Consider the following 25,723-nt stretch of genomic DNA (forward strand, 5'->3'; position numbering starts at 1 on the left):
TGCTGATGTCAATGTTGTGAACAGTGTGCCCAATGGTGGGGTTATGGTATGGGCAGGCATAAGCTACGGACAATTAACACAATTGCATTTTATCGATGGCAATTTGAATGCACAGCGATACCGTGACGAGATCCTGAGGCCCATTGTCGTGCCATTCATCCACTGCCATCACCTCATGTTTCAGCATGATAATGCACGGCCCCATGTTGCAAGGATCTGTACACAATTCCTGGAAGCTGAAAATGTCCCAGTTCTTCCATGGCCTGCCTACTCACCAGGCATATTCCAGTACCCGCCAATATCCAGCAACTTCGCACAGCCATTGAAGAGGAGTGGGACAACATTTCACAGGCCACAATCAACAGCCTGATCAACTCTATGCAAAGGAGATGTGTCGCCTTGCATGAGGCAAATGGTGGTCACACCAGATACTGACTGGTTTTCTGATCCATGCCCCTACCTTTTTTTGGAAAAGGTATCTGTGACCAACAGATGCATATCTGTATTCCCAGTCATGTGAAATCCATAGATTAGGAACTTATTTATTTATTTTAATTGACTGATTACCTCATATGAACTGTAACTCGGTAAAATCTTTGAAGTTGTTGTCGTTTTGTTCATGTTCAGTGTATTTATAACATTCTTGATCTGCGGCCAAGCCCTTCGCCAAACCATTAAGACAACATCAGGTGCTGCAAAAGGAGTAGCCAATGGCTCTGGCTGAAGAGGGAAAGACCCCAGCTGGGCCCCAAAGCGAACGGGGAGAAAACTAGACAGGTACAGCGGGAGTTAGTGTTGAGCCTTTTTGAGATGTCGTGGGATCATCAATGAAACATTAAGGATGGAAGGTGCCCACTTGAAAACCTCAATGCTGTATCTGCTCTGTCCCTATTCGTGTCTCAACACCAGAGCATGTTTTTTTCTTTTTTCGGTTAATGCTCATGAATTTTGTATTTGTATTTATTAGCTGTCAGTCCAATGCTGAACCAGTATGTTGGAGACACCCACCAATGGCTACGAACAGAACTAAATAAAAATACCCCTTGAGTCTGCGAGAGCAGTAGATGAGTCATCAAATGATAACACGATTACAGAGCAGAAGATGATTCATCAATGGATAACACGGTTACAGAGCAGAAGATGATTCATCAATGGATAACACGGTTACAGAGCAGAAGATGATTCATCAATGGATAACACGGTTACAGAGCAGAAGATGATTCATCAATGGATAACACGGTTACAGAGCAGAAAAAAAGGAACACAAAAGACTAGGGAGGAAGAAGAGAACTTTACAAGAAAATCAACAACCGGTTTGTTCCTGCGGCTGGAAGAAAGAAAGTAACATCTTCAAAGGGCTTTAAAATACGCCAAGGAAAGAAAAGTTTATTGGAGGGCGAAACAGGGACTGTTGGAAAAGCATTCCAGGTGAAGCTGGTTGAGAGAATAATAATAATAATAATATGCCATTTAGCAGACGCTTTTATCCAAAGCGACTTACAGTCATGCGTGCATACATTTTTGCGTATGGGTGGTCCCGGGGATCGACCCCGGTCCCGGGGATCGAACCCACTACCTTGGCGTTACAAGCGCCGTGCTCTACCAGCTGAGCTACAGAGGACCACGAGTGTGCAAAGCTGTCATCAAGGCAAAGGGTGGCTATTTGAAAAATATCAAATATATTTTGATTTAACACTTTTTTGGATACTACATGATTCTATATGTGTTATTTCATAGTTTTGATGTCTTCACTGTTATTCTACAATGTAGAAAATAGTAAAAAATTAAGAAAAACCCTGGAATGAGTAGGTGTGTCCAACCTTTTGACTGGTACTGTACATGAAGGCAGGGTAAAGTGACTAGTCATCAGGATAGATAATAAGGTATTTGAGGTAGATATGTACATGAAGGCAGGGTAAAGTGACTGACTAGGCATCAGGATAGATAATAATAAGGTATTTGAGGTAGATATGTACATGAAGGCAGGGTAAAGTGACTAGGCATCAGGATAGATCATAATAAGGTATTTGAGGTAGATATGTACATGAAGGCAGGGTAAAGTGACTGACTAGGCATCAGGATAGATAATAATAAGGTATTTGAGGTAGATATGTACATAAAGGCTGGGTAAAGTGACTAGGCATCAGGATAGATAATAATAAGGTATTTGAGGTATATATGTACATGAAGGCAGGGTAAAGTGACTAGGCATCAGGATAGATAATAATAAGGTATTTGAGGTAGATTTGTACATGAAGGCTGGGTAAAGTGACTAGGCATCAGGATAGATAATAATAAGGTATTTGAGGTAGATATGTACATGAAGGCAGGGTAAAGTGACTAGGCATCAGGATAGATAATAATAAGGTATTTGAGGTAGATATGTACATGAAGGCAGGGTAAAGTGACTGACTAGGCATCAGGATAGATAATAATAAGGTATTTGAGGTAGATATGTACATAAAGGCTGGGTAAAGTGACTAGGCATCAGGATAGATAATAATAAGGTATTTGAGGTAGATATGTACATGAAGGCTGGGTAAAGTGACTAGGCATCAGAATAGATAATAATAAGGTATTTGAGGTAGATATGTACATGAAGGCTGGGTAAAGTGACTAGGCATCAGGATAGATAATAATAAGGTATTTGAGGTAGATATGTACATGAAGGCAGGGTAAAGTGACTAGGCATCAGGATAGATAATAATAAGGTATTTGAGGTAGATATGTACATGAAGGCAGGGTAAAGTGACTAGGCATCAGGATAGATAATAATAAGGTATTTGAGGTAGATATGTACATGAAGGCAGGGTACAGTGACTAGGCATCAGGATAGATAATAATAAGGTATTTGAGCTAGATATGTACATGAAGGCAGGGTAAAGTAACTGTGTGTCAGTGGAGATAGTTAATGAACTATTTAGCAGTATGGCTATTTAGCAGTCTTGTTGGGGGTAGAAGCTGTCTCAGAGCATGTTGGTCTGAGAGCCGACACTCCGGTACCGTTTGTCAGATGGTAGCAGAGTGAACAGTCTATGGCTTGGGTGGCTGGAGTCTTTGGCAATTTTTCAGGCCTTCCTCTGACACCGCCTGGTATAGAGGTCCTGGATGGCAGGGAGCTCGGCCCCAGTGATGTACTGGGCTGTCCTGATATAGAGGTCCTGGATGGCAGGGAGCTCGGCCCCAGTGATGTACTGGGCTGTCCTGATATAGATGTTCTGGATGGCAGGGAGCTCGGCCCCAGGGATGTACTGGGCTGTCCTGGTATAGAGGTCCTGGATGGCAGGGAGCTCGGCCCCAGTGACGTACTGGTCTGTCCTGGTATAGAGGTCCTGGATGGCAGGGAGCTTGGCCCCAGTGACGTACTGGTCTGTCCTGGTATAGAGGTCCCTCTGTAGCGCTTTGCGGTCAAGGGCGGTGCTATTGCCATACCACCGACAGAGCAAGTTCAGGAGGTAGGTTGAGATAGAACCCCTAATCTGTGAGAGGAGGTAGGTTGAGATAGAACCCCTAATCTGGGAGAGGAGGCAGGTTGAGAATGAACCCCTAATCTGGGAGAGGAGGTAGGTTGAGATAGAACCCCTAATCTGGGAGAGGAGGCAGGTTGAGATAGAACCCCTAATCTGGGAGAGGAGGTAGGTTGAGATAGTACCCCTAATCTGGGAGAGGAGGCAGGTTGAGAATGAACCCCTAATCTGGGAGAGAAGGTAGGTTGAGATAGAACCCCTAATCTGGGAGAGGAGGCAGGTTGAGATAGAACGCCTAATCTGGGAGAGGAGGCAGGTTGAGATAGAACCCCTAATCTGGGAGAGGAGGCATGTGAAGAAGCAGTGGAGGAAGGCTTTTACAAAGTGAGGTGGGAATGAAAGGAACAACTTCATATTCATCATCTCCAGCACCACCCCAACATCAACATTTGTTGCACGTTTGTGTTTTGTAGCAAAAAAAAAGATGGAGGAAGATAAGTGTTTTCAAGACATCATCAACCAATTAGTAGACAATTGGTAGTGTTAGATTCAAAATAACCAGAGTAAAAAACCATATGGACGCCGAGTAAAGCTCAAACCAAGTTTATTCTCCCACTGGGTCACACAGCTACACAGACAAAAACATATTCACACAAGCGCTGATATTTAACCCTTCCTATGCGGAGTCTCCTCCTCACACATCTGGTCAGCCAATACATCTCTGTTGCTAGACAGAACTTTAGCGATGACTGTTCTTTCTCACTTCATCTGACCTGACCTCGGCCCGAATTCCTCCCTCCTCCCCCCTCAGAGCTCCATCCTCCCCACTCAGAGCTGTCCTGTACCAATCTGTGACCCTCCTCTTTCTCTTAGGATCCCTGATGTCTAACAACGACATGTTCTGACAGTACTGCATTCCTCTCTCTCCCTCTGTGACATGATTAAGGATGTTTTCAAGTTTCTAAGTCAGAACCCATCAGTAGGCAATGCCAACTTTTATAATTGGTTAAAATCACACCGATGCACACCGATGTGTTACGTTCCCCAGGAAGATAACCAAAACCAAAAATGTCGCTCAAACAGAAGGGGGAGCTAACCAAGAGTCACTGACCAACAACCAAAACGAAACAGGTGGGGTTTTAGGAGGGGTTCTGAAAGACACTCATGGGGGTGTCCACTGAAGGTTGACCAGCGACAACAACTGGGTCCTAAAAGACGACCACCATGAGCGCCCACTAAATTTGGCAAACAAAGGAAAAACCCACATCAAACTTAAAGACAGGAAGCAAACCAAAAAAGCCAACTATAAAGGCGTTGACCCTCCACATCTCTCAAGACAGCTGGAGCGCTGGGCCAGCCACTCTTAAATAGCACCTGGGCCAGCCACTCTTAAATAGCACCTGGGCCAGCCACTCTTAAATAGCACCTGGGCCAGCCACTCTTAAATAGCACCTGGGCCAGCCACTCTTAAATAGCACCTGGGCCAGCCACTCTTAAATAGCACCTGGGCCAGCCACTCTTAAATAGCACCTGGGCCAGCCACTCTTAAATAGCACCTGGGCCAGCCACTCTTAAATAGCACCTGGGCCAGCCACTCTTAAATAGCACCTGGGCCAGCCACTCTTAAATAGCACCTGGGCCAGCCACTCTTAAATAGCACCTGGGCCAGCCACTCTTAAATAGCACCTGGGCCAGCCACTCTTAAATAGCACCTGGGCCAGCCACTCTTAAATAGCACCTGGGCCAGCCACTCTTAAATAGCACCTGGGCCAGCCACTCTTAAATAGCACCTGGGCCAGCCACTCTTAAATAGCACCTGGGCCAGCCACTCTTAAATAGCACCTGGGCCAGCCACTCTTAAATAGCACCTGGGCCAGCCACTCTTAAATAGCACCTGGGCCAGCCACTCTTAAATAGCACCTGGGCCAGCCACTCTTAAATAGCACCTGGGCCAGCCACTCTTAAATAGCACCTGGGCCAGCCACTCTTAAATAGCACCTGGGCCAGCCACTCTTAAATAGCACCTGGGCCAGCCACTCTTAAATAGCACCTGGGCCAGCCACTCTTAAATAGCACCTGGGCCAGCCACTCTTAAATAGCACCTGGGCCAGCCACTCTTAAATAGCACCTGGGCCAGCCACTCTTAAATAGCACCTGGGCCAGCCACTCTTAAATAGCACCTGGGCCAGCCACTCTTAAATAGCACCTGGGCCAGCCACTCTTAAATAGCACCTGGGCCAGCCACTCTTAAATAGCACCTGGGCCAGCCACTCTTAAATAGCACCTGGGCCAGCCACTCTTAAATAGCACCTGGGCCAGCCACTCTTAAATAGCACCTGGGCCAGCCACTCTTAAATAGCACCTGGGCCAGCCACTCTTAAATAGCACCTGGGCCAGCACAGGTGAAACACCTTCCCAGGGTGAAAGTAGATGTCATTTCTTACTTGTGCGGGACACTAAAGTGTGCTCACACATTATTATTTTATACTACAAAAATTACAGGGTAGCCTACTCTGCTGACACCTGGCAAACAGATCAATAAAACCGATGTCGTCTGATCCATATAATCGGCCTACGAAAATGAGAGACACAAATACTATACTAACAACCTGGAGGAGGAAATTATTGTCCAAAAACAAACAAAAGTGGCACCAATGATAAAGACGGTGAATATGCACACTATCTGGGGATATGGACGGTGTTCTCGCTGATGCCAATAAGGCTACTGTTCACTCAATTAAGTTAAGAATTTTGATAACTAAATGATAGATTGGATTATTTTCATCGTCATCTCTTTTACAGCAGTAGCCATTTGCTTTCCAAACGGGGGGGGGGGGTGGGGGGGCTCATGTGCCTCATGCAGCAAATGTTAGTGCATCGAATCGCATCGTTTCGTTCCTCTAATGAAACCGAATCGTTTCAAACTAAACGTATCGTTCCTGTATCGTATCGGAGCCCATGTATCTAGATATGTATCGAATCATCTTGAAAGGGAAAGATGCACATCCCTAGTTGAGTTTGACCATGTCTCAGGCCTACCTTAAGGTTTCTGTTCACCTTTTCTTCCCCAGAGTAGCGAACTCAGCAGGACGGTGGAGGTTTGTAGTCTGTCCGTCCTTTGCCCTGATCATCTTTTTGCATATTCTGCAAGTGACTTGTCGCGTCTTCTTGCTCACATTTGTCATTAGGCCTGAAAACGAAAAACTATTAAACAGACATGATTTTCTTTCCCACAAAGTCAGCCATAGTTTTTTTCCAGATTTAACTAAGGCAGGCTACACTATAGTTACTAAGTGAAGGCAGGCTATTCTATAGTTACTAAGTGAAGGCAGGCTATTCTATAGTTACTAAGTGGAGGCAGGCTACACTATAGTTACTAAGTGAAGGCAGGCTATTCTATAGTTACTAAGTGGAGGCAGGCTACACTATAGTTACTAAGTGAAGGCAGGCTATTCTATGGTTACTAAGTGAAGGCAGGCTATTCTATAGTTACTAAGTGGAGGCAGGCTACACTATAGTTACTAAGTGAAGGCAGGCTATTCTATGGTTACTAAGTGAAGGCAGGCTACTCTATAGTTACTAAGTGAAGGCAGGCTATTCTATAGTTACTAAGTGAAGGCAGACTACACTAGAGTTACTAAGTGAAGGCAGGCTACACTAGAGTTACTAAGTGAAGGCAGGCTATTCTATAGTTACTAAGTGAAGGCAGGCTATTCTATAGTTACTAAGTGAAGGCAGGCTATTCTATAGTTACTAAGTGAAGGCAGGCTACTCTATAGTTACTAAGTGAAGGCAGACTACACTATAGTTGCTAAGTGAAGGCAGGCTATTCTATAGTTACTAAGTGAAGGCAGGCTACTCTATAGTTGCTAAGTGAAGGCAGACTACACTGGAGTTACTAAGTGAAGGCAGGCTATTCTATAGTTACTAAGTGAAGGCAGACTACTCTATAGTTACTAAGTGAAGGCAGGCTATTCTATAGTTACTAAGTGGAGGCAGGCTACACTATAGTTACTAAGTGAAGGCAGGCTATTCTATGGTTACTAAGTGAAGGCAGGCTACTCTATAGTTACTAAGTGAAGGCAGGCAATTCTATAGTTACTAAGTGAAGGCAGGCTACACTGGAGTTACTAAGTGAAGGCAGGCTATTCTATAGTTACTAAGTGAAGGCAGGCTATTCTATAGTTACTAAGTGAAGGCAGGCTATTCTATAGTTACTAAGTGAAGGCAGGCTACTCTATAGTTGCTAAGTGAAGGCAGACTACACTGGAGTTACTAAGTGAAGGCAGGCAATTCTATAGTTACTAAGTGAAGGCAGGCTACACTGGAGTTACTAAGTGAAGGCAGGCTACACTAGAGTTACTAAGTGAAGGCAGGCTATTCTATAGTTACTAAGTGAAGGCAGACTACACTAGAGTTACTAAGTGAAGGCAGGCTACACTAGAGTTACTAAGTGAAGGCAGGCTATTCTATAGTTACTAAGTGAAGGCAGGCTACTCTATAGTTACTAAGTGAAGGCAGGCTACTCTATAGTTACTAAGTGAAGGCAGACTACACTGGAGTTACTAAGTGAAGGCAGGCAATTCTATAGTTACTAAGTGAAGGCAGGCTACACTGGAGTTACTAAGTGAAGGCAGGCTATTCTATAGTTACTAAGTGAAGGCAGGCTACTCTATAGTTACTAAGTGAAGGCAGGCTATTCTATAGTTACTAAGTGAAGGCAGGCTACACTGGAGTTACTAAGTGAAGGCAGGCTATTCTAGAGTTACTAAGTGAAGGCAGGCTACTCTATAGTTACTAAGTGAAGGCAGGCTATTCTATTGTTACTAAGTGAAGGCAGACTACACTAGAGTTACTAAGTGAAGGCAGACTACACTAGAGTTACTAAGTGAAGGCAGGCTACACTAGAGTTACTAAGTGAAGGCAGGCTATTCTATAGTTACTAAGTGAAGGCAGGCTACTCTATAGTTACTAAGTGAAGGCAGGCTATTCTATAGTTACTAAGTGAAGGCAGACTACACTAGAGTTACTAAGTGAAGGCAGGCTACACTAGAGTTACTAAGTGAAGGCAGGCTATTCTATAGTTACTAAGTGAAGGCAGGCTATTCTATAGTTACTAAGTGAAGGCAGGCTATTATATAGTTACTAAGTGAAGGCAGGCTATTCTATAGTTACTAAGTGAAGGCAGGCTATTCTATAGTTACTAAGTGAAGGCAGGCTACTCTATAGTTACTAAGTGAAGGCAGGCAATTCTATAGTTACTAAGTGAAGGCAGACTACACTGGAGTTACTAAGTGAAGGCAGGCAATTATATAGTTACTAAGTGAAGGCAGGCTACACTGGAGTTACTAAGTGAAGGCAGGCTATTCTATAGTTACTAAGTGAAGGCAGGCTACTCTGTAGTTACTAAGTGAAGGCAGGCAATTCTATAGTTACTAAGTGAAGGCAGACTACACTGGAGTTACTAAGTGAAGGCAGGCAATTCTATAGTTACTAAGTGAAGGCAGGCTACACTGGAGTTACTAAGTGAAGGCAGGCTATTCTATAGTTACTAAGTGAAGGCAGGCTACTCTATAGTTACTAAGTGAAGGCAGGCTATTATATAGTTACTAAGTGAAGGCAGGCTATTCTATAGTTACTAAGTGAAGGCAGGCTATTCTATAGTTACTAAGTGAAGGCAGGCTACTCTATAGTTACTAAGTGAAGGCAGGCTATTCTATAGTTACTAAGTGAAGGCAGACTACACTGGAGTTACTAAGTGAAGGCAGGCAATTATATAGTTACTAAGTGAAGGCAGGCTACTCTATAGTTACTAAGTGAAGGCAGGCTATTCTATAGTTACTAAGTGAAGGCAGGCTACACTAGAGTTACTAAGTGAAGGCAGACTACACTGGAGTTACTAAGTGAAGGCAGGCTATTCTATAGTTACTAAGTGAAGGCAGGCTACTCTGTAGTTACTAAGTGAAGGCAGGCAATTCTATAGTTACTAAGTGAAGGCAGACTACACTGGAGTTACTAAGTGAAGGCAGGCAATTCTATAGTTACTAAGTGAAGGCAGGCTACACTGGAGTTACTAAGTGAAGGCAGGCTATTCTATAGTTACTAAGTGAAGGCAGGCTACTCTATAGTTACTAAGTGAAGGCAGGCTATTATATAGTTACTAAGTGAAGGCAGGCTATTCTATAGTTACTAAGTGAAGGCAGGCTATTCTATAGTTACTAAGTGAAGGCAGACTACACTGGAGTTACTAAGTGAAGGCAGGCTATTCTATAGTTACTAAGTGAAGGCAGGCTACACTGGAGTTACTAAGTGAAGGCAGGCTATTCTATAGTTACTAAGTGAAGGCAGGCTACTCTATAGTTACTAAGTGAAGGCAGGCTATTCTATAGTTACTAAGTGAAGGCAGGCTACACTAGAGTTACTAAGTGAAGGCAGACTACACTAGAGTTACTAAGTGAAGGCAGGCTACACTAGAGTTACTAAGTGAAGACAGGCTATTCTATAGTTACTAAGTGAAGGCAGGCTACTCTATAGTTACTAAGTGAAGGCAGGCTACTCTATAGTTACTAAGTGAAGGCAGGCTATTCTATAGTTACTAAGTGAAGGCAGACTACACTAGAGTTACTAAGTGAAGGCAGGCTACACTAGAGTTACTAAGTGAAGGCAGGCTATTCTATAGTTACTAAGTGAAGGCAGGCTATTCTATAGTTTCTAAGTGAAGGCAGACTACACTGGAGTTACTAAGTGAAGGCAGGCTACACTATAGTTACTAAGTGAAGGCAGGCTACTCTATAGTTACTAAGTGAATGCAGGCTACACTGGAGTTACTAAGTGAAGGCAGGCTACTCTATAGTTACTAAGTGAAGGCAGGCAATTCTATAGTTACTAAGTGAAGGCAGACTACACTGGAGTTACTAAGTGAAGACAGGCAATTCTATAGTTACTAAGTGAAGGCAGGCTACACTGGAGTTACTAAGTGAAGGCAGGCTATTCTATAGTTACTAAGTGAAGGCAGGCTACTCTATAGTTACTAAGTGAAGGCAGGCAATTCTATAGTTACTAAGTGAAGGCAGGCTACACTGGAGTTACTAAGTGAAGGCAGGCTATTCTATAGTTACTAAGTGAAGGCAGGCTACACTGGAGTTACTAAGTGAAGGCAGGCTACACTAGAGTTACTAAGTGAAGGCAGGCTATTCTATAGTTACTAAGTGAAGGCAGGCTATTCTATAGTTACTAAGTGAAGGCAGGCTATTCTATAGTTACTAAGAGAAGGCAGGCTACTCTATAGTTACTAAGTAAAGGCAGGCAATTCTATAGTTACTAAGTGAAGGCAGACTACACTGGAGTTACTAAGTGAAGGCAGGCTATTCTATAGTTACTAAGTGAAGGCAGGCTACTCTATAGTTACTAAGTGAAGGCAGGCAATTCTATAGTTACTAAGTGAAGGCAGACTACTCTGGAGTTACTAAGTGAAGGCAGGCTATTCTATAGTTACTAAGTGAAGGCAGGCTACACTAGAGTTACTAAGTGAAGGCAGACTACACTAGAGTTACTAAGTGAAGGCAGGCTACACTAGAGTTACTAAGTGAAGACAGGCTATTCTATAGTTACTAAGTGAAGGCAGGCTACTCTATAGTTACTAAGTGAAGGCAGGCTACTCTATAGTTACTAAGTGAAGGCAGGCTATTCTATAGTTACTAAGTGAAGGCAGACTACACTAGAGTTACTAAGTGAAGGCAGGCTACACTAGAGTTACTAAGTGAAGGCAGGCTATTCTATAGTTACTAAGTGAAGGCAGGCTATTCTATAGTTTCTAAGTGAAGGCAGACTACACTGGAGTTACTAAGTGAAGGCAGGCTACACTAGTTACTAAGTGAAGGCAGGCTACTCTATAGTTACTAAGTGAATGCAGGCTACACTGGAGTTACTAAGTGAAGGCAGGCTACTCTATAGTTACTAAGTGAAGGCAGGCAATTCTATAGTTACTAAGTGAAGGCAGACTACACTGGAGTTACTAAGTGAAGGCAGGCAATTCTATAGTTACTAAGTGAAGGCAGGCTACACTGGAGTTACTAAGTGAAGGCAGGCTATTCTATAGTTACTAAGTGAAGGCAGGCTACTCTATAGTTACTAAGTGAAGGCAGGCAATTCTATAGTTACTAAGTGAAGGCAGGCTACACTGGAGTTACTAAGTGAAGGCAGGCTATTCTATAGTTACTAAGTGAAGGCAGGCTACACTGGAGTTACTAAGTGAAGGCAGGCTACACTAGAGTTACTAAGTGAAGGCAGGCTATTCTATAGTTACTAAGTGAAGGCAGGCTATTCTATAGTTACTAAGTGAAGGCAGGCTATTCTATAGTTACTAAGTGAAGGCAGGCTACTCTATAGTTACTAAGTAAAGGCAGGCAATTCTATAGTTACTAAGTGAAGGCAGACTACACTGGAGTTACTAAGTGAAGGCAGGCTATTCTATAGTTACTAAGTGAAGGCAGGCTACTCTATAGTTACTAAGTGAAGGCAGGCAATTCTATAGTTACTAAGTGAAGGCAGACTACTCTGGAGTTACTAAGTGAAGGCAGGCTATTCTATAGTTACTAAGTGAAGGCAGGCTACTCTATAGTTACTAAGTGAAGGCAGGCTATTCTATAGTTTCTAAGTGAAGGCAGACTACACTGGAGTTACTAAGTGAAGGCAGGCTACACTATAGTTACTAAGTGAAGGCAGGCTACACTATAGTTACTAAGTGAAGGCAGGCTACACTAGAGTTACTAAGTGAAGGCAGGCTACACTATAGTTACTAAGTGAAGGCAGGCTACTCTATAGTTACTAAGTGAATGCAGGCTACACTGGAGTTACTAAGTGAAGGCAGGCTACTCTATAGTTACTAAGTGAAGGCAGGCAATTCTATAGTTACTAAGTGAAGGCAGACTACACTGGAGTTACTAAGTGAAGGCAGGCAATTCTATAGTTACTAAGTGAAGGCAGGCTACACTGGAGTTACTAAGTGAAGGCAGGCTATTCTATAGTTACTAAGTGAAGGCAGGCTACTCTATAGTTACTAAGTGAAGGCAGGCAATTCTATAGTTACTAAGTGAAGGCAGGCTACTCTGGAGTTACTAAGTGAAGGCAGGCAATTCTATAGTTACTAAGTGAAGGCAGGCTACACTGGAGTTACTAAGTGAAGGCAGGCTATTCTATAGTTACTAAGTGAAGGCAGGCTACTCTAGTTACTAAGTGAAGGCAGGCTATTCTATAGTTACTAAGTGAAGGCAGACTACACTAGAGTTACTAAGTGAAGGCAGGCTACACTAGAGTTACTAAGTGAAGGCAGGCTATTCTATAGTTACTAAGTGAAGGCAGGCTACATTATAGTTACTAAGTGAAGGCAGGCTATTCTATAGTTACTACGTGAAGGCAGACTACACTAGAGTTACTAAGTGAAGGCAGGCTACACTAGAGTTACTAATTGAAGGCAGGCTATTCTATAGTTACTAAGTGAAGGCAGGATATTCTATAGTTACTAAGTGAAGGCAGGCTATTCTATAGTTACTAAGTGAAGGCAGGCTACACTAGAGTTACTAAGTGAAGGCAGGCTACACTAGAGTTACTAAGTGAAGGCAGGCTACACTATAGTTACTAAGTGAAGGCAGGCTATTCTATAGTTACTAAGTGAAGGCAGGCTATTCTATAGTTACTAAGTGAAGGCTATTCTATAGTTACTAAGTGAAGGCAGGCTACACTATAGTTACTAAGTGAAGGCAGGCTATTATATAGTTACTAAGTGAAGGCAGGCTATTATATAGTTACTAAGTGAAGGCAGGCTATTCTATAGTTACTAAGTGAAGGCAGGCTACACTATAGTTACTAAGTGAAGGCAGGCTATTCTATAGTTACTAAGTGAAGGCAGGCTATTCTATAGTTACTAAGTGAAGGCAGGCTATTCTATAGTTACTAAGTGAAGGCAGGCTATTCTATAGTTACTAAGTGAAGGCAGGCTATTCTATAGTTACTAAGTGAAGGCTATTCTATAGTTACTAAGTGAAGGCAGGCTAGTCTATAGTTACTAAGTGAAGGATATTCTATAGTTACTAAGTAAAGGCTATTCTATAGTTACTAAGTGAAGGCAGGCTACACTATAGTTACTAAGTGAAGGCAGGCTACACTATAGTTACTAAGTGAAGGCAGGCTATTATATAGTTACTATGTGAAGGCATGCTATTCTATAGTTACTAAGTGAAGGCAGGCTACACTATAGTTACTACGTGAAGGCAGGCTACACTATAGTTACTATGTGAAGGCAGGCTATTCTATAGTTACTAAGTGAAGGCAGGCTACACTATAGTTACTACGTGAAGGCAGGCTACACTATAGTTACTACGTGAAGGCAGGCTACACTATAGTTACTAAGTGAAGGCAGGCTATTATATAGTTACTAAGTGAAGGCAGGCTATTCTATAGTTACTAAGTGAAGGCAGGCTACACTATAGATACTAAGTGAAGGCTACACTATAGTTACTTAGTTAAATCTCATCACATCCTTGTTTTTAACAGTCTGAAACTGTCTGAAAGCAGCCTAATGAAGAAAGAATGTTAGATGTGCTTACCCAGATGAAATAACAGTAGCCTACACTTGATACGGCTAGAATATTAGTTTTTAAAAGGTAGGCTAATATAACTTATATCTGAGTATTTTAATGGACAAGAGAAATAGCCCTACCAATTTGAAAATCATTCTGCAGCCTAGACAAAAAAATAAATAGGCCTAATACTGTTTTGAACAATGATTTAATGAGATTGTTTGTGGCTTTGGTAACAATTTAAATAAGAATTACATTATGCATCAAATTATACTGTATATTGCGTTCTTCCCTGCTAATTCACCCCCTCCCCAAGACAAAAAAAAATAGACAATGCAATCTCATATCAATGATGGGCCGATGTCATTTCAGACGTCGCCCCACCCTAATGTGAGGATTCCAGTAAAGATGAATTGAGAAAGTTCCACAGTCCCATCTATCTTTCTTAAACAAGGAAGTAAAACTGGTTGACATACCTGTACTGTGATTTACATGTCTGTCTCTCTCCTCTCCTCAGTGCCCCAGCCCTCGGCGAACTCGGGCCTCAGCACCCACCTCCACCAAGCTGGGTCCCTCAATGGGGCCGCCTCCTCAGGGGACCTGGTCCCTGGTGCCTCCCCGAGGAAGAAGCCCCGCAAGCAGCAGCACGTCATCTCCACCGAGGAGACTGAGATGGTGGAGACCAACAGTACAGATGAGGACAGGGCTACAGGCCACAGGCCCCTGGGCAGCAGGGCTGAGAGGAGAGAGTCCCCTCCCAGGGAGTATGTGGGTGGGTGGTTAACCCTATGTTACACAGCTGCTCTCACCAGGGTGGGGTCAATTACATTTCAGTTAATTCCAATTCAGGAAGTAAAGTGAAATTCTAATTCTCCTTATTGAAAAAACACTGTGTTATTTTACCTTCTATACATTTGTAGCTCATTGCAAGCTTCAGAAATATGGTCTCTCTTTTAACCATGATACTGTAGTAGAGCAAGGTAGTGGGTTCGATCCCCGGGAATGGCATATTAATATAATATTGCTGTATTCCGTCTCAGATGAGGAAGGGGTGCGTTACATCCCTGTCAGGCCACGCCCACCTGTCACTCTGCTGCGTCACTATAGGAACCCCTGGAAGGCAGCCTATCACCACTTCCAGAGGTACAGCGACATCCGGATCAAAGGTCAGTATTGGTCCAATCAGAACGCTGAACAAAAACTATGTCCTGATTTTCCTAATTTCTTACAACGCCCTTTTTTTCTATATCTTATCAAGAAGTATCCGGACATTAAATATGTTCTGGAACTCATTTTATCCTGCAAGTATAAGGTGTTATAAGCACGTGTGAGCCTTTCTAATGGCTTATTATGAGGCTTTTAATATTATGTCTCTCTATGTATGTTACTATAAGTTATTTTACCCACTGGTGAGAACTATGGTTGTGTATTTCAGAGGAGAAGTTGTTATAAGCATGTGTAAGCTTTTAGGTCCCGCTTTAAATGAAGTTCAGCTTATAAAGGCTTCATAAAGCCTTCATAAGCACTACATAAATGTGTTTACGAAGCATCTATAACTATGTCATGCTTTATAATGGGTTCATAAAATGTGTCATAACTGTGTGATATAATCACCAATGTCAAATATGACGTAACCCACTATGTTCGAATATGACATAAACATGTGCTTTACAAAGGGTGGCATGTTGGGTCGAAGGATTGGAATACGCTCTAAAATGAGGTAGTGTTAGTCACATGACACCTCATCTCAGATGTGCGGAAGCTCTGGTGGACCAACGCATCAAACCAGGCCTTCATTAGTTACGGTTACGTTTAAAGTAACATTTTGTGGAAATGGGCAGGGTTTAGTAATGATTATGACTTTCTGACTGTGTTAACTAGTGACGACGACAAATCAAATCAAATCAAATTTTATTGGTCACATGCGCCGAATACAACAGGTGCAGACATTACAGTGAAATGCTTACTTACAGCCCTTAACCAACAGTGTATTTATTTTAAACAAAAAAAGTGTTGAGAAAAAAAGAGCAGAAGTAAAATAAAGTGACAGTAGGGAGGCTATATATACAGGGGGGTACCGTTGCAGAGTCAATGTGCGGGGGCACCGGCTAGTTGAGGTAGTTGAGGTAATATGTACATGTGGGTAGAGTTAAAGTGACTATGCATAAATACTTAACAGAGTAGCAGCAGCGTAAAAAGGATGGGGTGGGGGGGCAGTGCAAATAGTCTGGGTAGCCATGATTAGCTGTTCAGGAGTCTTATGGCTTGGGGGTAGAAGCTGTTGAGAAGTCTTTTACTCGTCAAGGTCACTCCCACAGAATTCTATTGTCACTCCCACCAAGGCCAACTTTGAATGGTTGATATCCCAGGCTTATACACGTAGTATACAAAACATGACACCGACTGACCAGGTGAAAGCTATGATCCCTTATTTGACGTCACTTGTTTAATCCACTTCAATCAGTGTAGATGAAGGGGAGGAGACAGGTTAAAATAATGATTTTTAAGCCTTGAGACAGTTGAGATATGGATTGTGTATGTGTGCCATTCAGAGGGTGAATGGGAAAGACAAAATATTGAAGTGCCTTTGAACTGGGTATGGTAGTAGGTGCCAGGCGCACCGGTTTGTGTCAAGAACTGCAACGCTGCTGGGTTTTTCCACGCTCAACAGTTTCCCGTGTGTATCAAGAATGGTCCACCACCCAAAGGACATCCAGCCAACTTGACAGAACTGTGGGAAGCATTGGAGTCAACATGGGGCCAGCATCCCTGTGGAACGCTTTTGACACCTTGTAGAGTCCATGACCCAACGAATTGAGGCTGTTCTGAGGCCAAAACACACACACACACACACACACACACACAAGCTTTGAAGGTCCATCAACCCATTTAAATACGTCTCCCACCCTACAGTAACCCGTGGATCATGAGGACCTTCATAACATCAGCAGAACTTTTATAACCTATTTATTGACACATTATGTAGTGTCTTGTAATACTTCGTTTCACATCCATAAAGACTTTATATCTCATGACGTTTGTACTTCATTTAAAGTCAGACCCCCTTTGGTCATCTATAACACATTCGTAAAGCCTTAATGGTGTAAACACTTAGGGGAATTATCACTTAACAGCTAAAACAAATCAACATTAGACATGTTTAAACCATACATTTCCTTTTGATTAAGTTTCAATGACATTGAACATTACACAGGGCTGTGAACAGTGCAGCTTGTCCCTGAACTGGAGGACGAATGGTTCTTCACCTCTCTTCCTGCTGGAGGTAACTGGATGTTGGTTCCAACCTTTTAAAAGTAACAACAAAGAAAGTTAGCAGGTCTGTGAGGAAATGCCTTTGTCACACCATCTGGATAAGGGCGTTTCTGTGCTGTGCCAGAAACTCTAAATGGGGAGGGAGATGGGGAAACTCCATTCGATTCATATTATTACGTTCCTCTTTCATTTACAAATCTCATGATGTGACTGAGATGTGGATGTGTATCTACGTTTTTATTTTATTTAGCAGAGCCTGCTAGCTAGCTACGTTTCAGCTAGCTAGCGATAATTTGAAATAACGACTGAGGTAGCTACAGTGTAATCTAATGCAACACTCAACTACTACAGACTAATTTAAATTACAGTAAATTAAGTTTAGCTTGTTTTTTCGCTGTCCGATTTGGCACCAAAATTGGGAATTTGATTTGCGAACTCGTCACATGATCAGCGCCTCGTCAGCAACACACAAACATTTTTTTTTTTACCTCCGTGTCACAGAATTTCAGAAATGTTCAAAATAAAAGTCCCCCACGTAATAGTATAAAATTGTCAGCAACCTGTATTTATTAATGATATATATGAATAATAATTGTCTAAACATTAACAATGATTCATATTTGTTCATATTGAAGTGACATTTGCATTAAATGTGGGTTTTAAAACATGTTCCAAGGTCATATAAATGCCCACAATGCAAATCACTTTATATGGAATACATATTGGGTTATAGAGCAAAAACTGTTCTGGGCGCCGTAGTAAAAGTATTGTAGGGAAAACTCCGTAGGGTCTGTAGAATGTGTGTATATATATGGTGTCATTTCATGGGTCTCTGAATTATAGAGTGTTGCAGTCTTTTTACTTGACCCATTCCATTGGCGGCCACAATGCGAATCACTGTATATGGAGTAGGTTTAAAAAAAAAAAAAAAAACACACCAACGTGTTTTACTGTGCATGACTGCACTTTAGTGTGTCATCCTGTAGCACAGCATTTTGGGGGAAGTTGAGGTCAGGTCTAAATTGACTTTGCACCCAAGAAGGAAATGTTTTAGAGTAATATAATATATACAATTTAGCAGACGCTTTTATCCAAAAGCGACTCGAGTCATGTGTGAAATACATTTTTTTACGTATGGGGTGGTCCCGGGAATTGAACCCACTATCCTGGCGTTGCAATGCTCTACCAAGATGCATGATGGGTTATAATTGCTTTGTGAAGCCTTAATTTTAATATGATCTATAAGGTCTTTATTAAGCGGTGCTTATGCCACCCTTAATAAAGCACAGGTTTATGTCACATTTGACATAGTGGGTTATGTCACATTTCACATTGGTGGTTATGCCACATTTATGAACCATGACAAACGGTTATAGATGATATGTAATACATTTATGTAGTGTTTATGAATCCTTTATAAGCTGCACGTCATTTGGTCATGTCTTATAACAAGGCTTTATAACATGTTCCAGAGGAGAAGGAGTCGCTGCAGGACATGGCTAACCAGAGAGGAGTAGCGTGTCGAGCTCAAGGATGGAAAATGCACCTGTGTGTTGCTCAGCTCATGCAGCTGGTGAGTCCCGATGGCCATAGATGTCTTCATTCCCATTGCAGCCACCAGAGGACATTTAGTGACATTTTAATTAGTGAAAAACAGTGAAATATGTATTAATATTTTGGAGCTTGTATTATGCAGTACATATGTCAGTGTTCCTTAATGTCTTGTTGAACCCTTTCGTCTTGCCCTGACCTCTGACCCATCTGACCCCTAGTCGAACCTGGAGCGTGATGTATATAGCAGACTGACGTCCCTCCAGGCTGATCTCTGACCTCTGACCCCTAGTCGAACCTGGAGCATGATGTATATAGCAGACTGACGTCCCTCCAGGCTGATCTCTGACCCCTAGTCGAACCTGGAGCGTGATGTATATAGCAGACTGACGTCCCTCCAGGCTGATCTCTGACCTCTGACCCCTAGTCGAACCTGGAGCATGATGTATATAGCAGACTGACGTCCCTCCAGGCTGATCTCTGACCCCTAGTCGAACCTGGAGCATGATGTATATAGCATACTGACGTCCCTCCAGGCTGATCTCTGACCTCTGACCCCTATTCAAACCTGGAGCATGATGTACAGTGGGGAGAACAAGTATTTGATACACTGACGGTTTTGCAGGTTTCCCTACTTACAAAGCATGTAGAGGTCTGTAATTTTTATCATAGGTACACTTCAACTGTGAGAGACGGAATCTAAAACAAAAATCCAGAAAATCACATTGTATGGTTTTTAAGTAATTAATTTGCATTTTATTGCATGACATAAGTATTTGATACATCAGAAAAGCAGAACTTAATATTTGGTACAGAAACCTTTGTTTGCAATTACAGAGATCATACGTTTCCTGTAGGTCTTGACCAGGTTTGCACACACTGCAGCAGGGATTTTGGCCCACTCCTCCATACAGATCCTTCAGGTTTCGGGGCTGTCGCTGGGCAATACGGACTTTCAGCTCCCTCCAAAGATTTTCTATTAGGTTCAGGTCTGGAGACTGGCTAGGCCACTCCAGGACCTTGAGATGCTTCTTACGGAGCCACTCCTTAGTTGCCCTGGCTGTGTGTTTCGGGTCGTTGTCATGCTGGAAGACCCAGCCACGACCCATCTTCAATGCTCTTACTGAGGGAAGGAGGTTGTTGGCCAAGATCTCGCGATACATGGCCCCATCCATCCTCCCCTCAATACGGTGCAGTCGTCCTGTCCCCTTTGCAGAAAAGCATCCCCAAAGAATGATGTTTCCACCTCCATGCTTCATGGTTGGGATGGTGTTCTTGGGGTTGTATTCATCCTTCTTCTTCCTCCAAACACGGCGAGTGGAGTTTAGACCAAAAAGCTATATTTTTGTCTCATCAGTCCACATGACCTTCTCCCATTCCTCCTCTGGATCATCCAGATGGTCATTGGCAAACTTCAGACGGGCCTGGACATGCGCTGGCTTGAGCAGGGGGACCTTGCGTGCGCTGCAGGATTTTAATCCATGACGATGTAGTGTGTTACTAATGGTTTTCTTTGAGACTGTGGTCCAAGCTCTCTTCAGGTCATTGACCAGGTCCTGCCGTGTAGTTCTGGGCTGATCCCTCACCTACCTCATGATCATTGATGCCCCACGAGGTGAGATCTTGCATGGAGCCCCAGACCGAGGGTGATTGACCGTCATCTTGGACTTCTTCCATTTTCTAATAATTGCGCCAACAGTTGTTGCCTTCTCACCAAGCTGCTTGCCTATTGTCCTGTAGCCCATCCCAGCCTTGTGCAGGTCTACAATTTTATCCCTGATGTCCTTACACAGCTCTCTGGTCTTGGCCATTGTGGAGAGGTTGGAGTCTGTTTGATTGAGTGTGTGGACAGGTGTCTTTTATACAGGTAACGAGTTCAAACAGGTGCAGTTAATACAGGTAATGAGTGGAGAACAGGAGGGCTTCTTAAAGAAAAACGAACAGGTCTGTGAGAGCCGGAATTCTTACTTGTTGGTAGGTGATCAAATACTTATGTCATGCATTAAAATGCAACAAAATACTTAAAAATCATACAATGTGATTTTCTGGATGTTTGTTTTAGATTCCGTCTCTCACAGTTGAAGTGTACCTATGATAGAAATTACAGACCTCTACATGCTTTGTAAGTAGGAAAATCTGCAAAATCGGCAGTGTATCAAATGCTTGTTCTCCCCACTGTATATAGCAGACTGACGTCCCTCCAGGCTGATCTCTGACCTCTGACCCCTAGTCGAACCTGGAGCATGATGTATATAGCAGACTGATGTCCCTCCAGGCTGATCTCTGACCTCTGACCCCTAGTCGAACCTGGAGCATGATGTATATAGCAGACTGACGTCCCTCCAGGCTGATCTCTGACCCCTAGTCGAACCTGGAGCGTGATGTATATAGCAGACTGATGTCCCTCCAGGCTGATCTCTGACCTCTGACCCCTAGTCGAACCTGGAGCGTGATGTATATAGCAGACTGACGTCCCTCCAGGAGGGGCTAATCCCTAAGAAGAGGGCCGGGGTCGACGACGAGCTGCACCGCATCAACGAACTCATACAGGTGTGTGGGTCTAGTACCAAATACATCATATATGGCCTCCTGTAGCTCAGTTGGTAGAGCATGGCGCTTGCAACGCAAGGGTTGTGGGTTCGATTCCCACGGGGGGGCCAGTATGATTTTTTTTTTTATTAAAAAATGTATGCACTCACTAACTGTAAGTCGCTCTGGATAAGAGCGTCTGCTAAATGACTAAAATGTAAAATATAAGTTAACTCATACAGGTACATGGATTGTTTGAATGATTGGTTGATTCAGTGATTGATTGATTGGTTGAGTGTTTGATGACATTTATTGTCCTTCAAGAGGAAATCCTCACATGACAAAAGTCACAAGTTTGTCTATCACGGTCACAGTTTGAGTGGGGATCAATTTCAATGCATTTATTTTTTTATCCTCTGTGATACTCAATAGTGTGATACTTCTACGGTGTTGTCATGTAACTAACTGAATGTTGGTTCTGTGTGCAGGGTAACATGCAGCGCTGTAAACTGGTGATGGACCAGGTAACAGAGACCCGGGACACTATGATGAAAGTTCTGGATCACAAAGACAAGGTCCTCAAGCTGCTCAACAAGAACGGAGCTGTCAAAAAGTCTAACAAACTGAAACGTAAGGATCGGGCCTAGCCTGGGCTTCCTGCTCCATCACTAACACCATGGGTCTGTTCATTAGGGCATGCAATGTTTTAAAAACGTTTTGCAACGGAAGATGAAAATGAAAAGTCACGGTGGTAGTCCCTCCCTGTTTGTCTGTTTTGCTGCTGCTACATGCCTAATGAACACGACCCACCTCTGCCCTGCCCTTTTGGGGGACAGGGTGGAAGAGCTGCTCTGAGCTAACGAACTGGTGGTGCTATGACTGCTGCGCACCATCACCCTCTATCTCTGTCTGAGGACTGAAGCTGAGGACTGAAGCTGGACAACATAACTAGAACCCTCCTGTTGCTCAGAACTCAACCGGCTGGAAGGAATCCCTCTAGGAATAGTTTCTCACTGAAGAAGACCCAACACTTTGTGAGTGTGCCAAATGGCACCCTATTCCCTACATAGTGCACTACTTTTGACCAGAGCTCTATGGGTCCTGATCAAAAGTAGTGCACTATAAAGGGAATAGGGTGCCATTTGGAACACAACACTGCCTGATGGCCCCTTCTTCTTAGTTTACTTTTACAGAGCTCAGGTCTATATTTTTCTTTTGGCGTCATTCAATTGAAGTTACTTCTTGTCAACAAAAAAAACGAGGTTGAATGGAATCTTAAGCACTTACAAATTCATAACATATTGTACAAATTGGAATTGGTAACATCATCAATATGAAGTGGATGGCGTTGTCCACAATGTTCCGCTTTGAGCGTTACTTTCACAACTACTGGCTGAAATTATATAAAACCTTTAGAACGCATCTTTAATACTCTATATTTATTGAGAACGTCCTGTTCTTATTTCAGCATTCACATTGTCTTGCCTGTGGGTAAAACGATGTGGTGCCAAATGCCACATTCTGTTTCAAGTACAGGAAAGTACCGGAAAGTATTCAGACCCCTTGACCTTTTTCCACATTTTGTTACGTTACAGCCTTATTCTAAAATGGATTAAATTGTTTTTTCCCCTCATCAATCTACACATAATACCCCATAATGACAAAGCAAAAACAGGTTTTATGACATTTTTGCTAATGTATAAAAATGTAAAAACTGAAATATCACATTTACATAAGTGTTCAGACCCTTTACTCAGTACTTTGTTGAAGCACCTTTGGCAGTGATTACAGCCTCAAGTCTTCTTAGGTATGACGCTACAAGCTTGGCACACCTGTATTTGGGGAGTTTCTCCCATTCTTCTCTGCAGATCCTCTCAAGCTCTGTCAGGTTGGATGGGGAGCGTCGCTGCACAGCTATCTTCAGGTCTCTCCAGAGATGTTCAATGGGGTTCAAGTCTGGGCTCTGGCTGGGCCACTCAAGGACATTCAGAGACTTGTCCCGAAGCCACTCCTGCATTGTCTTGGCTGTGTGCTTAGGGTCGTTGTCCTGTTGGAAGGTGAACCTTCGCCCCAGTCTGAGGTCCTGAGCGCTCTGGAGCAGGTTTTCATCAAGTATCTCTCTGTACTTTGCTCCGTTCATCTTTCTCTCGATCCTGACTAGTCTCCCAGTCCCTGCCGCTGAAAAACATCCCCACACCATGATCCTTCCACCACCATGCTTCACCGTAGGGATGGTACCAGGTTTCCTCCAGACGTGACGCTTGGCATTCAGGCCAAAGAGTTCAACCTTGGTTTTATCAGACCAGAGAATCTTGTTTCTCATGGTCTGAGTCCTTTAGGTGCCTTTTGGCAAACTCTAAGCGGGCTGTCATGTGCCTTAAATGAGGAGTGGCTTCCGTCTGGCCACTCTACGATAAAGGCCTGATTGGTGGAGTGCTGCAGAGATGGTTGTCCTTCTGGAAGGTTCTCCCATCTCCACAGAGGAACTCTGGAGCTCTGTCAGAGTGGCAATCGGGTTCTTGGTCACCTCCCTGATTGCTCAGTTTGGCCGGGCAGCCAGCTCTAGGAAGAGTCTTGGTGGTTCCAAACGTCTTCCGTTTAAGAATGATGGAGGCCACTGTGTTCTTGGGGACCTTCAGTGCTGCAGAAATGTTTTGGTACCCTTCCCCAGATCTGGGCCTCGACACAATCCTGTCTCGGAGCTCTACGGACAATTCCTTCGACCTCATGGCTTGGTTTTTGCTCTGACATGCACTGTCAACTGTGGGACCTTTATATAGACAGGTGTGTGCCTTTCCAAATCATGTCCAATCAATTGAATTTACCACAGGTGGACTCCAATCAAGTTGTAGAAACATCAAGGATGATCAATGGAAACAGGATGCACCTGACCTCAATTTCGAGTCTCATAGCAAAGGGTCTGAATACATGTTTTTTTATTTTACACATTTGCTAAAATGTAAAAAAAAAAATAAAAAAATGTTTTCGCTTTGCCATTATGGGGTATTGTGTGTAGATTGAGGAACCTTTTTTAATTTAATAAATTTTAGAATAAGGCTGTAACGTAACAATGTGTGGAAAAAGTCAAGGGGTCTGAATACTTTCCGAAGGCACTGTATGTTATATTCCTTATAATGGAAGATAGGGCAATCTCAACAGGCTTAATTGTACTGTATGTACAAACCCAGGACTTAATGATGATGAGGATATTGGCTCACAGTGTTTGTCTTCTGATATTTATTTGATAATGAACGAGACAGTCTGGGTATAATAGAGCGTTTTACATACGGATGTTTTGGGAAATGGCTGACAAGCATAGTGGGTCATTTATCATGGTGTGATTGAAGACGGGACATTATGCGTTTTGGTTTAAAGAAAAAGGTACATTTACTTGAAGGAAGGAAGTGGTGTGCTTGTCGTGTTAACTACAACGCCAGAAACAGATGTGTTCACAATTTTAAGAAGTTGTTGAAAGTGTTTTACGTTGTTTTTTTTTGTTTTTTTTCATCGTCTCTTTTGGCTCATTCTTTTTTGTTGGTTTTGTACTTCATGAAAACATGTTGTGCTTTTTTTTTCAGATGTTATGATGAGACACTCTGGGCCTGAAAATCCAAGATATTATACCTGGGTTTCTGTCTGTGTTATTGTTATAGTAAAACCACTTCAAGGAAACTGTATTCTCAGTAATTTTTTTTGATATGTTCTGTTCCCATTGTTGTAGAGTAGACTAGAGCAGGGGGTTTCTCAAACGTTTTGGGGGCCACAGACCCCTTTTGTGATAGCAAATCCATCAGGGACCCCCACAGAATCAGAACACAGCTCACGTGAGATAAAAATGGGCCTACAAGGAGTTTTACTATGACGCGTGCCTGGCTGGACGAACCACGTCTCGGGCCCGGCGGGAAAAAAACAAACATTTAAAAGGCCCGATTCTTGGCATCAGATATACAATTTTGCCACTTTCAAGATTATTTCCTGCAATTCTACACCTTTTGTCATGGGGTAGAGAGATGTTTTGTTGTTGCAGCTTCAAAGCTAATATGCTGCAATTCTACACATTTTTCCATTAGGCATAGATAACTTTGCAGTTGTAAAGGCCCTGTGCAGTCACACACTGAGGTTGAAAAATATTATAATGCCCTTTTAGTGTAAGAGCTATTTGAAAAGACCACCTGAAATTTCAGCTTGTTTTTGGTGGGATGGAGTTTTGGCCTACCTGGTGACATCACCAGGTGGTAATTTAGTTAATAGACCAATAAGGAAGAGAGTTCCAAACCTCTCTGCCAATAACAGCTAGTTTTCTGTTTTCCTCCTCCCCATTCAGAC

The 25,723-nt window shown here is 42.9% G+C and overlaps 1 protein-coding gene across 1 annotated transcript in view; it reads left to right on the forward strand.

Moving 5' to 3' along the window:
- LOC311131146 (histone deacetylase complex subunit SAP130-like) overlaps positions 1 to 25,069 on the forward strand; it is a 63,311-nt gene extending 38,242 nt beyond the window's left edge. Inside the window, exons 17-21 of the mRNA XM_084163982.1 lie at positions 14,562 to 14,816; positions 15,085 to 15,210; positions 18,790 to 18,890; positions 21,305 to 21,418; positions 21,886 to 25,069. Of these exons, the coding sequence (XP_084020108.1) occupies positions 14,562 to 14,816; positions 15,085 to 15,210; positions 18,790 to 18,890; positions 21,305 to 21,418; positions 21,886 to 22,044 (755 nt within the window). The 3' untranslated portion in view covers positions 22,045 to 25,069. The remainder of the gene's footprint in view (positions 1 to 14,561; positions 14,817 to 15,084; positions 15,211 to 18,789; positions 18,891 to 21,304; positions 21,419 to 21,885) is intronic.
- The last annotated feature ends 654 nt before the right edge of the window (positions 25,070 to 25,723 follow it).

The sequence above is a fragment of the Coregonus lavaretus genome (assembly GCF_964263955.1).
Source record: "Coregonus lavaretus genome assembly, chromosome: 6".
In the NCBI taxonomy this organism is placed as follows: domain Eukaryota; kingdom Metazoa; phylum Chordata; class Actinopteri; order Salmoniformes; family Salmonidae; genus Coregonus; species Coregonus lavaretus.